Source organism: Colobus angolensis, unplaced genomic scaffold (genome assembly GCF_000951035.1).
Source record: "Colobus angolensis palliatus isolate OR3802 unplaced genomic scaffold, Cang.pa_1.0 Scaffold267, whole genome shotgun sequence".
Taxonomy (NCBI): domain Eukaryota; kingdom Metazoa; phylum Chordata; class Mammalia; order Primates; family Cercopithecidae; genus Colobus; species Colobus angolensis.
In genome coordinates, this window is record NW_012115899.1 from 311,253 (window position 1) to 326,531 (window position 15,279).

Consider the following 15,279-nt stretch of genomic DNA (forward strand, 5'->3'; position numbering starts at 1 on the left):
CCACACCAGGCAGGTTATAGTTCTCACCATCTGCCATGCAGTCTTTATGTGTGCTCACACTCTGTCCCCTCTACCTGAGATTGCCTCTCCCTCGCCATATACTTTCAAACTCCTAGTTATCCATTAAAGTGCAGTTTAAGGGTTGTTTTTCTCTGGGCCATTTCCCCAACTGCCCCTCCCCGTCCTGGACTTCTCATCCCTGGAATGACTGTTGGCCCTTGGTATAGTGGTTAATTGTGGCATCTGGAATCAGTCCAGGATTCACATTCAAGCTGCATCATGTACTCACCGTATGCCTTAAACAAAATATTTAACCTCTATTCCTCACCAGCAAAAAGGTAGTGCCTACCTTTAGAGTTGTTGTGGAAAATATAAGTGGATCCACGTGAAGGGCTTAGAACTCTGCCTGGTGCTCACTGACATTGGCTGTTGTATATAGTTGATACTGTTAGTTCTTGTATTATAATTATCACACCTATTACACTGCTGCTGTTGGTTTACAGATCTGTCTTCTAGGCTGTGAGGTTTTTGAAGGGAAAGGACTATGTGTGCCCTATTCATCTTTGTATCCACAGAACCAAGCACAGGATCAGGTATATATATTAAAAAATATATAATACATATTACATATAATACGTAATTACATAATACATATAGTATGCAATATTATATGTTACATATATGTTATATTAATATAACATATAATCTGATAAGTTGCCATTATATATACACACACATATGTATTATATATAACATTTATATAATGTAATATTAATATTGTGTGTGTGTGCACGTATATATAATGGCAGCTTACCAGACAGTGCTGAATGAATGTATGAGTAAATGGGCTTCTGTAAAGTCTTTTGGCCAGGATTTTGAAAATATATTTAAAGTTCAAAACTGATGGCAATAGGTAACATAGGGTACTCCTTAGTTTATAAAATTTGTTTACATTATTATCCTGCTTAATCCTCGCTAAACCCTGTTTCACATCTAAGTCCATTTTACAGTCAAGAAAACCCAAGCTTAACGAGGAAGCTGAGGTTTAGGGAGACTATGTAAACATACTTAAAAAAACAAAAACCAGTTTCTGTCTCTGTCACCCAGGCTGGAGTGCAGCCGTATGACCACAGCTCACTGCAGCCTTGAACTCGCAGGCTCAAGTCATCTTCCCACCTCAGACTCCTGGGTAGCGAACCTGAACATTTCTTTTCTTAAGACAGTCAGTTTCTGAGTGTTAGGAAATTACATAATTATTTGATGAAGCTGTTCACAAAGCTGTGGTAATTTTTTTGTAGCCGAAATTATTTGTTTTTGTTTCATTCGAAAATCCCCTTTATCGTATTCATTAACTATTGATGAATCAATAGAATCTATTAAAAATAACAAAAATGGCCTGGCACAGTGGCTCATGCCTATAAACTCAGCAGTCTGCCAGGCCAGAGCAGGAGGATTGCTTGACCCCAGGAGTTCGAGACCAGTCTGGGTAAATAGTGAGACTTTGTTTCTACAAAAGAAATAAAAAACTAGCTGAGCATGTCCCAGGCACTCAGGAGGCTGAGGTGGGAGAACCACTTGAACCTGGGAGATGAAGGCTGCAGTGAGCTGTGATCACGTTCCTGCACTCTAGCCTGGGTGGTACATGGAGACCCTGTCTCCAAAAGAAAAAAAAAAAAAAAAGATAGCAAAAATGTCACTATTTTTATAGCCTTGGTTGTATAGAATTTTTATTAGCGATACACAGCAGGAATTGTGTAGGAAGTTGGAGGTGCAGGGAGTGCTTGATTTGTGGAAGTTTTGGTGGAAGGAGGACTTGAGCACTACCTTGAGATTCAGAGGGAGGGAGTCTCACTTCTACAGTTGATAGGAGTTCACCTGGACAGAAGGTGCTGAAAGCAGGTTTTACAGATGGAGGCAAGTAACGGTGCTAAGAGGTTTTAAGCATTTGGTCTCTAGACGGTAAGGAACTCCAGGGGTTATCTGGTCCAAGGAAGGAGAAGGGAGTTGTGGTGAAGACCATGAACCCTGGAGCCTTAGATGCAAACACTAGCTGTATGACTTCAGGCAAGTTACCTGACCTCTCTGTACAACTATAAGATGGGGAGGTTAATAGTACTGTTACTGTTATGAGGAATAAATGACATCGTAGCGTATAAAATGCTCTCCTCAGTGCCTGGCGTTTAATGAGTGCCCAAATACTGATGCAGAGTTTCCCAGTCTGTGTGTCATTCCCAACCGAATGAATGATAGCTGTGCTCATCTCCTCGGACCTTGAGTCTTACAAATATCATTATTTTCTCAGTATGCTATAATATGAACAAGTTGGTAAGGAGCTAGTATCTGGTAGTGTAGTGGTCACACCACAAGGCCTCAGGGAATACGAGGCTGTGCTCTGTGCCACCTCCTCCTTCCCTGACCTGCTCCACTTTTTTTTTTTTTTTTTTTTTTTCGAGACAGAGTCTAGCTCTGTCATCCAGGCTGGAGTGCAGTGGTGTGCTCTCAGCTCTTTGCAAGCTCCACCTCCCAGGTTCCTGCTATTCTCCTACCTCAGCCTCCTGAGTAGCTGGGATTACAGGTGCCCGCCACCACGCCCAGCTAATTTTTTGTATTTTTAGTAGGGACGGGGTTTCACCGTGTTAGCCAGGATGGTCTCGATCTCCTGACTTCGTGATCTGCCCACCTTGGCCTCCCAAAGTGCTGGGATTACAGGCATGAGCCACCGCACCAGGCCTGCTCCACTTTTTGTATTTGGGTTGCGCTTAAAATTTCTTAATGTTTAAAAATTCTTTTTTATTATCAAAGCAATATATGTAGATTTCAGAAAATTAAAAATACAGATAAGCAAGAATAAGAAAATACGGCCGGGCGCGGTGGCTCAAGCCTATAATCCCAGCACTTTGGGAGGCTGAGACGAGCGGATCACGAGGTCAGGAGATCGAGACCATCCTGGCTAACACGGTGAAACCCCATCTCTACTAAAAAATACAAAAAAAAGCTAGCCGGGCGAGGTGGCGGATGCCTGTAGTCCCAGCTACTCGGGAGGCTGAGGCAGGAGAATAGCGTAAACCCGGGAGGCGGAGCTTGCAGTGAGCTGAGATCCGGTCACTGCACTCCAGCCTGGGCGACAGAGCGAGACTCCGTCTCAAAAAAAAAAAAGAATAAGAAAATACAAAACATTATATTACCACTATTAACATCTTTTTTGGAGATGGAGTCTCTGTCACCCAGGCTGGAGTGCAGTGGTATGATCTCGGCTCACTGCAACCTCCACCTCCCGGGTTCCAACGATTCTTGTGCCTCAGCCTCCCGAGTAGCTGGGACTACAGGTGTGTGCCACCAGGCCTGACTAATTTTTGTATTTTTAGTAGAAATGGGGTTTTACCATGTTGGCCAGGCTGGTCTCGAACTCCTGACCTTAAGTGAGTGAGTTCCACCCACCTCAGCCTCCCAAAGTGCTAGGATTACAGGCGTGAGGCACCTTGTCTGGTCCACTATTAACATTTTAATATTTATTCTTTCAGGTCTTTTTTATGCGTACACACACACACACACACACACACACACACACACACACACAGTGTTACGCCGATCTCGAAGTTAGTTTTCTTCAAACTAATGTAAGATCATTCTCTACTATTCTTTTGTAACCTCCTTTTTGCAGTTAATGATCTTCACCTTTTTGTGTTGGTACATTTCTGCTTAAATTTATTTAGAGGAGAGGAAGTATCACACTACAGAAAAAAGTTTTAAATCTCATTCAGTCTATCCCCATGTTTGGACACTCTGAAAATTTTGGTTTTGGCTAGGCGAGGTGGCATACACCTGTAATCCCAGCATTTTGGGAGGCCAAGGCAGGTGGATCAGTTGAGGCCAGGAGTTCGAGACCAGCCTGGCCAACATGGCGAAACCCCAGCTCTACGAAAAATACAAAAATTAGCCACGTATGGTGGCGCATGCCTTTAATCCCAGCTACTTCAGGAGGCTGAGGCATGGGAATTGCTTGAACTCTGGAGGCAGAGGTTGACATGAGCCAGGATCGCACCACTGTACTCCAGCCTGGTGGCTCAAAAAAAAAAAAAGGAGAAAATGTAGGCTTTTATTTTTATCGGTTGTACATGCGCACAGTATATAGCCAACACGACTTGAACAAGAAACAATGGTTTCCTGCTGTCCTGCCCCAATGTCTTATTCCCCAAGAACAATTACTTTTCAACTCTAGCTGGTTCTTGAGTATTTAACTCTGTATTACCAAGTAATATGTTTATGTTCTTTGTGATTGTTCTCAGTTGTAGGCTTTATCTATTTTATTTTCACCATCAGTGATGAGACTTGAGTTGTCTTTCACCTTCTCATCCTTGCCCGTGCGTGCACGTCCCCTGTCCTCCTGCTACAATTCTGTCCATTTTGTTTAAATCTCCCTTTGACCTTTACCTTACTATGATTACGTAAGTTCTTTACATTGCTGTGCCATACAATACCATGTTTTTGGTTTTTTTTCTTTTTTTTTGAGACAGGGTCTTGCTCTGTCACCCAGGCTGGAGTACAGTGGTGCAATCTTGGCTCACTGCAGCCTCAACCTCCTAGGCTCAAGTGATCCTCCCACCTCAGCCTCTCGACTGGCTGGGATTACAGGTGCGTGCCACCATGCCTGGCTAATTTTTGTATATTTTTGTAGAGAGGAGGTTTTGCCTCATCACCCACACTGGTCTTGAACTCCTGGACTCAAGGAATCCACCCACCTTAGCCTCCCAAAGTGCTGGGATTACAGGCATGAGCCACTGCATCTGGCCTTTTTTTTTTTTTTCTTATACATCTTTTTATTTTCTTTGGAGTTAACAATTGAATAGGTACTTTCATTTTCCTAATTCTTGGTCTTTTATCATTAATTTAGTCCCAGATTCTCTGCCAGTTGTCTAAATCTCCTCTAACAGAAACGTTCAATATGTTGAAACACATGGGCATTGTATCAACTTCATCTTCTCAAGGAAGTATTTCCTGAGTCCTTCTGATCTGCTTTAATCTAGATTTGTTACTCTCTAGGTCTGCTGTGCGGATGTCATCTGAGACGCTCCATCATCCTGGGGATTCATTTTCTCTTGTTGGGATCCCGTTTTTCTCCAATCTTGGCATATTTCTTTATCCTGGTGGCTGCATCCTCTGGTAGCTTTCTGGAAAAAGGATTAAGTGGTTCATCTTTCGAGAACCTTGTATATGTAAGAGTGATTTTATTCTGCTCTCTCGCAGCTGATGGGATTTTGGCTGTGTTGACTTCTGGGTTAGAAAGAGCACTCCCCAGAGTGCTGCAGTCACTGCTTTCATTGCCTTCTGGCTTCCGTGTGACTGCTGATTGAGTCCCACTCGGATTCTTGACTTTTGACATAGAAACTGTTTCTTCTTCCTCTAAGTAGGACTTCTCTTTTTCCTCAGTCTTACACATTTCACTGTGATGCACTTTTATTCTGTGTGTGTAGGGTGATCAGCCCCTGCAGTCACAGAACTCGTGTCCTTCAGTTTGGGGAAATCATCTTGAATCATAATGATAGTGATTTCGTCCCCTGCATTTTCTGTGTTCCATCTTTCTTAAACTGTTATTTAATGTGGGACCTCTTGAACTGGTCTCCTGATTTTCCTTCGCTTTTCTCTCCCAGTTTCCATAGTTTTATCTTTTGGCTCTACTTTGTGGGCACTTTGGTCAACTTCACCTTCCAACCTTTCCTTTGAGATTGTTGTTTTGTTGTGATATTTTAATTTTCAACAGCTTTTTATTTTTATTTATTTATTTTTGCTTTTGAGATGGAGTCTTGCTCTGTCACCCAGGCTGGAGCGCAAGGGCGAGAGCTTGGCTCACTGCAAGCTCCACCTCCCGGGTTCACGCGATTCTCCAGCCTCAGCCTCCCTAGTAGTTGGGATTACAGGCACCTACCAGCGCGCCTGGCTAATTTTTGTATTTTTAGTAGAGATGGGGTTTTGCCATGTTGGCCCGGCCAGTTTCAAACTCCTGACTTCAGGTGATCCGCCCGCCTCAGCCTCCCAAGGTGCTGGGATTACAGGCATGAGCCACCGTGCCCGACCTCATATTTTTATTTTTTAACTCCTTAGGTTTGGGGATACATGTGCAGTTTTGTTATTGACATAAACTCATGTCACGGGGGTTTGTTGTACACATTGCAACTAAGCCCAATACCCAGTAGTTATTTTTTCTGCTCCTCTCCCTCCTCTCACTCTCCCCGCTTAGGTAGGCCCCAGGGTCTGTTGTTCCCTTCTTTGTGTTCATGACATTAATGACGTTAATTGTAACTGCTGCTTCCAATGACATTAATTTTAACTGCTACTTCCCTCCTCCCCATTACAGCGCATCAGGACTGTGTGACTCCCGGGCCTCTTTTCCCCGCACTTAAGATTCCCCCAACAGGGCACAGTTTCTGGTCTCTCTATCATGGGTTCTGTCCTCTGATCTCTTCCATTCATTTCTTTTTGGTGTGTGTCTTCAAAACCAAACTCACCTTTCTTGATTGGGTCTAGTCAGAGTAGAAAAAGATAATACGGCCGGGTGCGGTGGCTCAAGCCTGTAATCCCAGCACTTTGGGAGGCCGAGACGGGCGGATCACGAGGTCAGGAGATCGAGACCATCCTGGCTAACACAGTGAAACCCCGTCTCTACTAAAAAAAAAAAAAAAAAAAACACCAAAAACTAGCCGGGCGAGGTGGCGGGTGCCTGTAGTCCCAGCTACTCGGGAGGCTGAGGCAGGAGAATGGCTAAACCCGGGAGGCGGAGCTTGCAGTGAGCTGAGATCCGGCCACTGCACTCCAGCCTGGGCGACAGAGCGAGACTCCGTCTCAAAAAAAAAAAAAAAAAAAAGATAATACCTCCTCTCCTTTTGAATGTTATACCATGATTAGTGTAGTCTTTGATCCTGTTGACTTTTTGGATAATATTGCCAGGTTGAACAGAGGCGAAAATAATGCTGTGATCTTTTCCATGCTGCTTCTAAACTCACTGTCCCCCATACTGCATTTATGCCCATGGTTTTTGGACTCAAATACAGGAATTTGCATGTGTTCCTCTTAAACACTGCATTGTTCAGAGGTCTATGATGGAAATAGAGGTATTTATGTTAGTCATGAAGCCTCAGTGGGATGTTTTCCTATTTCATGAAGGAGAGAAATAAGAAAAAGGGGCAGGAGTTTTAAGAAAGAGAGAGGGTTACTTGGAAAGGAGGCTTGAAGACTCCTGAAGTATTGCATGGTGAGGGCAACGTGTGAGTGAGTGTATCAGCAGGAGGACAGAAGGCATTGTTGAGGAAGGGATTGAAATCTGGGGAGAGAGGGCAGTTACTAAATGAGGTAAGTCTTGTAGGATGTAAAGGAAGGGGGTCAGGGACACCAGAGGGTGAGGGTAGAAAGGAGAAGGGGAATGCTACAGGGCCGATGTGCTTTCACTGTACTGGGCTCTGTTCAAATGTTACTTAATCCAGGCAGCAGCCTGTGAGTTTGACAATATTTGCTCCATCTTTCAGATCAAGAAGCTGTGGCTTATGGAGGTAAAGAAACTTCGGTAAGGTCACATAGCAGAGTAATGATAGAGCAGATTTAAACCAAATCTCTACTGTACCAGGTTCCCCAGATGGCCCAACATGGGCAAGAGGCAAGTTAGATTACGATTAAAAGTTAGCGACAACAGGTCTGTGAAACAGATAAACCAAGTTAGCTCTTGTGTCCACAGAGTATTTAAAAGAAAAAGCCCAGGAGGATGCAGTGGCTCACGTCTGTAATCCCAGCACTTTGGGAGGCTGAGACGGGCAGATCACCTGAGGTCAGGAGTTCGAGACCAGCCTGGCCAACATGGTGACACCCCATCTCTACTGAAAATACAAAAAATAAAAAATAAATAAAAAGATAAAATTAGCTGAGCGTTGTGGTAGGTGCCTGTAATCCCAGCTACTCGGGAGGCTGAGGCAGGAGAATCCCTTGAACCTGGGAGGCAGAGGTTGCAGTGAGCCGAGGTTGTGCCACTGCACTCTGGCCTGGGCGACAAGAGTGAAACTCTGTCTCAAACAAGGAAAAGAAAAAGCCCAGCTAAACTCGAGCCTCTGTTCTAAGCCAGTTCTTTGTATTCTGGTACTTCGCAACCAGTTGAAAAACTTGATGGTGGCTGCTTCCTTCTGAAATTATTTAATGGGAAGGAGACTTACTGTATCATTACTCTCTTGGATTACTAAATGGTTACTCTCTTGGAATATAGGTTGCAATACAAATAAGATGATAAAATTGCGTATACGTGTGTACTTGCATACATACATCCTACAAAGCACAGTGAGTTCCTGTTCTAAGTTTATCTTTGATTGGTATGTATGAACTCTTCTCCCCGAAACCAAAAATAAATAAATCACTGGTCTTGAGAATTTTAAATAAAGAGTTACTTGAAACAGCTCTGATTTTCTTGCATCTCTTGTCTTTAGGCCTTTGCCCAGTTTGATGCTGAGGGTGATGGGACAGTTGATGCGGAGAACATGCTAGAGGCCCTCAAGAATTCCAGTGGCGCTAATCTGCAGGGGGAGCTGAGCCACATCATCAGACAGCTACAGGCCTGCTCTCTGGTTCCAGGTGAGGCTTCCATCTCGGTGCTGTCTCAGAACCAAAGTGAACTTTGCCCTCCTACTGATTGAAAGAAATTAGGCAAAGCTGTGGCCACATGCAGTAAACTCCCCCAGCAGTGTTCAGTAGGCACGTGATCTGAATTGGCGTTTCCTATAGTCATCTCCTTCATCCCCCACTACGCTACGGTGGTGGCTAAGCAGTCCTACCGCTCTATGACAGGAACCCTTGTCACATGGCCGCCTTCCTTATTGGTTCTCTGTATTTCGCTACAGAAGCCCTCTTTGGCCTTTGCTGTTCGTTCTTTGAGCATCCTGCTTTCTTTTTTGCAACATATTACCGTTGTAATTGATCAATTCCTTATTCAGTTATTAGTAAAGTGTTTGTCTTCACTCCTATACTATAGTTCCATGAGGGCAGGGACCTTCTGTATTATTTCTGCTCTGCCCTCACATTTGGGGCATTTCTTTTTTTTTTTTTTTTGAGACGGAGTCTCGCTCTGTCGCCCAGGCTGGAGTGCAGTGGCCGGATCTCAGCTCACTGCAAGCTCCGCCTCCCGGGTTTACACCATTCTCCTGCCTCAGCCTCCCAAGTAGCCGGGGCATTTCTTTTTTGGCATGTGGTAAGCGCTTAGTGGTTTTTTTTTTAGAAAGCTATTACAGTAGTCCCTCCTTACCCATGCGGAAGATGTTCCAGCACCCCCACTGGGTGCCTGAAACCAAGGATAGTAACCAACCTTATATATACTATGTATTTTTCTGATACGTATATGCTTATGGTACATTCTAATGTATAAATTAGGCATAATAAGAAGAGGTCAGGCTGGGTGCAGTGACTCACGCCTGTAATCCCAGCACTTCGGGAAGCCGAAGCAGGTGGATCACAAGGTCAGATTGAGACCAGCCTGGCTAACACAATGAAACCCTGTCTCTACTGAAAATACAAAAAAATTAGCTGTGTGTAGTGCAGGTGCCTGTAGTCCCAGTTACTCAGGAGGCTGAGGCAGGAGAATGGCAGGAACCCAGGAGGCGGAGCTTGCAGTGAACCGAGATCGCGCCACTGCACTCCAGCCTGGGCGACAAAGCGAGACTCCATCTCAAAAAAAAAAAATGGTCAATAACAATAGCTGACAATAAAATAGAATGATTATAACAATATACTCAAATAAAAATTATGTGAATATGGCCCCTCTCTCTGTGTCTCACAGTATCTGTACCATACTTACCTATTTTGGGGTCTTTATTGACCACAGGTAACTGAAATTGTGGATAAGGGAGGACTACTATATACAGAAATTTAAGTAAGAATAAAAATAGCTTAAAATTAAGCAATGCCGACGGGGCACAGTGGCTCACGCCTGTAATCCCAGCACTTTTGGAGGCCGAGGTGGGCGGAGTTCCCAACCTGAAGTTGGGAGTTCAAAACCAGCCTGACCAACATGGAGAAACTCCTTCTTTACTAAAAATACAAAAATCAGCCGGGTGTGTTGGTGCATGCCTGTAATCCCAGCTCTTCGGGAGGCTGAGGCAAGAGAATCACCTGAACCCTGGGAGGTGGCGATTGCAATGAGCTGAGATCACGCCATTGCACTCCAGCCTGGGCAACAAGAGCGAAACTCCGTCTGGAAAAAAAAAAAAAAAGAAAAGACATGGCCTGTGTTTTTGTATGTTTTTTTGGGGGGGGAGCTCAGACTTACATAAAGACAGAATCATAATAAAATTAATATTTGTTTTTTCCAGTGAGAAGACAATTGTGTTTGAAAGAGAAAGAAACTTTGTACATTTTCCTTTTAGTCTTGGTTTATTTTACCTTAGCACTTTTCCTACTCTGTGCAGTTGGTGTCATAGTACTTAGGGTCACTAGGGCAGCAATGGAGGCAAAATAGATTTGATAGACACGTAAATGTAAATCTGATTGCTCTTGGCCCCTCTGGCCTACTGCTGAGTGATGTATTGAGCTAGGGAAGGATAGTTTCCATATGTTAATGAAGAATGTATATTTCCAGCCAGACACGGTGGCTCATGCCTGTAATCTCAGCACTTTGGGAAGCCGAAGTGTAAGGGTTGCTTGAGGCCAGGAGTTGAGACCAGCCAGGGCAACATAGTGAGACCCCATCTCTTAAGAAAAAAATTAGCAGGTCATGGTGGTGTGCAACATTGGTCCCAGCTACTTGGGATGCTGAGGCAGGAGGATTGCTTGAGACCAGGAGGTTGAGGCAGCAGTGAGCCGTGATCACACCAGTGTACTCCAACCCTGGTGATAGAGCGAGACCCTGTCTCAAAAAAAAAAACAAAAAACATGTATTTCCATTCTCCTTCAGGTTGTCTTTAATTATTTAATTTTTATAAAAATTAAATACAATAATTATTTAGTTATTTAACTATTTCCCTAGTCTTATGGCAATTAAAATTATTATTATTTTTCTTTTGAGACAGAGTCTCGCTCTGTCACCCAGGCTGGAGTGCAACGGGATCTCCATTCACTGCAGCCTCCACCTCCTGGGTTCAAGTGATTCTTGTGCCTCAGCCTCCCTAGTAGCTGGGAGCACAGGCACCTGCCACCATGTCCAGCTAATTTTTATGTTTTTAGTAGAGATGGGGTTTTACCATACTGGCCAGAGGCTGGTCTTGAACTCCTGACCTCAAGTGATCCACCCGTCTTGGCCTCCCAAAGTGTTGGGATTACAGGCATGAGCCACTGCACCCGGCCTGAATTATCTTTAGCTAGCTTTTATCTTAGTGTTTACATATTACTCCACTTTTGAATTACCAGCATGTGGATAGCATCAGGAGCTTTATTTGGACACCTCAGACAGTTGTGGAGAGGAAAGCAAAGGGATTGAGACCAGGGAATCCACTAACAGATAATTCGTAGTGCACTGCTCTGCTGGGCGACTGCTGAACTGGGGGATGAGACTGAGAAAACAGCAGGGTCCAGATCTCAGGGCGCTTACATAACAAGCTGATGACTTAGCACTTCCTACTGAAAACTTTTCATCGGCACCCAGTTCATCAGTCTTGTAAGCTGAAGTTAACCTTTGTAAGCTGAAGTTGCTTTGGTGGTCGGACTTTTTAGGTTCTAACCTTCATCTACACTAAAACTAGTTCCTTTTGTATCTCATGGTGTTGGTGCTTAAGCGTTTAAAAAAAGAGAATAATGCCTTTTCCAAATTCATTAGGCTTGGAATTCATTTACTGAAGGCTAAATTAATTTACCAAACGTTTCAGCATATGAAAATACTTTTTCCATTATATGAACAAGTTTTTGTTTTGTTTTTAATATAGATGTAGCGTTTTGCCATGTTGCCTGGTCTGATCTTGAACCCCTGAGCTCAGGCAATCGACCTGCCTTGGCCTCCTGAAATGTTGGGATTACAGGTGTGAGCCACTGCATCAAATCTGTTTTTTCACATAGGTTTTGAGCAGATCAGTGCAGCATCAGCAGTGTCCTAAATATGAAGCTCAGGTATTACTGTGGAGTCAGCTAAGAAAAAGACTAAGCCACTCCTGGCTTCTTTCTTCCTCAGCTTGCAGACGGCCTGTCATGGAACTTTGCCTTATGATTGTGTGAGCGAATTCTCCTTAATAAACTCCCTTTTATATATAAGTGTATCCTATTATTTCTGTCCCTCTGGAGAACCCTGACTCATACAGATTTTGATACCAGAAGAGGTTCTAGAGGAACATTATATATATATATTTGTTTTGTTTTGTTTTGTTTTTGTTTTTGTTTTTCTGAGACAGAGTCTTGCTCTGTCACCCATGCTGGGGTGCAATGGCGCAATCTTGGCTCACTGCAACCTCTGCCTCCCGGGTTCAAGCAGTTCTGCCTCAGCCTCCCGAGTAGCTCGGATTATAGGCACCCGCCACCGCACCCAGATAATTTTTGTATTTTTAGTGGAGACGGGGTTTCACCATGTTAGCCAGGCTGCTCTTGGAACTCCTGACCTCGTGATCTGCCCTCCTTGGCCTCCCAAAGTGCTGGGGTTACAGGCATGAGCTACTGCACTTGGCATTTGAGGAAGAGAATTTTAAGGATGGATTCCTTTAGTTGGTTTTGTAGTTTTGGGAGTTGACTGTTTAATCTTATTAGACCCAAAAATGCTAAGGAGTCTACTTCTAATAGTATGGAGAACACTGATAGTCCTTGGCATTAACTATTAAGAGAGTTGTGCAAAGTAAATGCACTTGATATTCCCGATTCACCTCTCTTGAGAATCAAGGAGTTTAGTGACTCCATACATGATACCTTTGGCCATATGTGGAGAACCAAGGACTGTAATGAAGTTGGTTGGTGCTCCTAAGTTTGCTGGACAGAGTGATGAAAGAAGAGGATGAGCTCAGGGATTCTGTCTCCAGAAATGCATACTTAGCCTCACATCTTCCAGGATTGCCCTGGGTGAGAGTCTTACCTCCTTTAGACAAAGGGCTGAAATTGTGGAAAATCAGACAGAAGCTCCTATCATGTGAGTGGCTGACCCTCCAATGAAAGGTGCACACTCAGCCTCAGCGGTGTCACTGTTAAAATGAGAGCGTTGATTGGGAAAGAATGGGACCCAATGCATAATTGGAATAGGCATAATTAGCATCTGGCGGAGTCCCCACGTTGGCTCCCTGACCAGTAGGCTGAGAGCTGTTACAGTGGGAAAGGCCAAATGAGAGCCATCAGAGCTGGCTTTACCTAGAAAAATAGTAAATAGAAACAATATCGCACTCCTGGAGGGATTGCAGAGATGGGCGCCACCACCAAGACCTTGAAAGATGCAGGGGTGGTGATTCCCACCGTGTTCCCATTGAACTGTCCTCTTTGGCCTGTGCAGAAGACAGATGAATATTGGAGGATGTCAGTGGATTATCGTAAGCCTACCCAAGTGGTGACTGCGATTGTAGTTGCTGTACCAGATGTAGTTTCATTGCTTGAGCAAATTGACACATCTCCTGGGACCTGTTGTGCAGCCATTGACTTGGCAAATGCCCTTTTCTCCATTCCTGTCCATAAGGCCCACCAGAAGCCATGTGCCTTCAGCCGGCAAGGCCAGCAATATACCCTCACTGTCCTACTTCGGGTATATCAGCTCTCCAGCTTTGTGTCATAATATTGTTTGCAGAGATCTCGATCACTTTCCCTTCCACAAGATATCAACGCTGGTACATTACATTTATGCCATTATGCAGATTGGACTCAGTGAGTGAGAAGTAGCAAACACACTGGACTTATTGGTGAGACATTTGTGTGCCAGGGGGTGGGAAATAAATCTGAAATACATTCAGGGACCTTCTACGTCAGTGAAATGTTTAGGGGTCCAGTGGTGTGGGGCTGTCAGGATACTCAGTTTCTAAGATAAAGGATAAGTTGCTGTGTTTGGCCCCTCCTACAGCCGAGAGAGAGGCCCAACACCTAGTGGATCACCTGGGATTTGGAGGCAATGCATTCCTCATTTGGGTGTGTGACTCTGGCCCATTTATCCCGTGACCTGAAAGGCTGTCAGTTTTGAGAGGGATCCAGGACAGGAGAAGGCTCTGCAACAGGTCCAGGCTGCAGTGCAAGCTGTTCTGCCACTTGCGTCGTATGACTGAGCAGATCCAATGGTGCATGAGGTGTCAGTGGCAGACAGAGACGCTGTTTGGAGCCTCTGGCAGACCCCCATAGGTGAATCACAGCAGAGGCCTTTAGGATTTTGGAGCAAGGCCCTACCATCTTCTGCAGATAACTCCTCTTCTTTTGAGAGACAGCTCTGGGCCTTGGTAGAAACTGAACATTTGAGTACAGATCAGCAATTTACCGTGTGACCTGAACTGCCTGTCATGAACTGGGTGCTTTCTCACCCATCCCGCCTAAAGTTGGGTGTGCACAGCAGCATTCCATCATCAGATGAAGTGGTATATATGTGTTTGGGCTTGAGCAGGTCCTGAAGGCACAGGCAAATTACATGAGGAAGTGACTCAAATGTCCATGATTCCCACTGCTGTCACCCTGCTTTCTCTCTCCCAGCCTGTACTGATGGCCTCATGGGGGGCTCCCTATTATCAGTTGACATCTTGATGTGTCCCCTGAGCCTCATTTTCCTCAGTTGTTAAAAAGGATACCTGTACTGTCTGTGCCTCCCCCTCACCTTATTGTGAGGGCGGAATGATATGTATGTGGAAGCACCTTATTGGTTGTAAAATGCCGTTGGAAACTGTGGTAATGGTAGTGGTTGTGTTGTCATAATCATTGTCTTAGTGTCTTAGTATAAAAGCAGTTACGCTTTTACTCTTAATGCACTGAACTTTACTTCTACCCTGTATTCTATATGCAAGACTTCCTTAAAAACATCTATTAGTGTTTACGTGCTTATATGTTTTTGAAGTTTGGATTGAAACAAATAATCATTATTCTAAGTCTTCTAAAATTATTTTCAACTAAAATTAATTCTTTTTTTTTTTTTTTGAGATGGAGTTTCGCTCTTGTTGCTCAGGCTGGAGTGCAGTGGCGTGATCTAGGCTCACTGCAACCTCTGCCTCCTGAGTTCAAGTGATTCTCCTGTCTCAGCCTCCCAAGTAGCTGGGATTACAGGCGCCCACCACCATGCCTGGCTAATTTTTTTGTATTTTTAGTAGAGATGGGGTTTTACCATACTGGCCAGAGGCTGGTCTTGAACTCCTGACCTCAAGTGATCCACCCGTCTTGGCCTCCCAAAGTGTT

General features: G+C 44.3%; 1 protein-coding gene across 1 annotated transcript in view; it reads left to right on the plus strand.

Moving 5' to 3' along the window:
* Nucleotides 1-15,279, plus strand: part of ZZEF1 (zinc finger, ZZ-type with EF-hand domain 1) — a 159,662-nt gene that overhangs the window by 18,038 nt on the left and 126,345 nt on the right. The window contains exon 3 of the mRNA XM_011947504.1: nucleotides 8,460-8,604. Within this exon, the coding sequence (XP_011802894.1) occupies nucleotides 8,460-8,604 (145 nt within the window). The remainder of the gene's footprint in view (nucleotides 1-8,459; nucleotides 8,605-15,279) is intronic.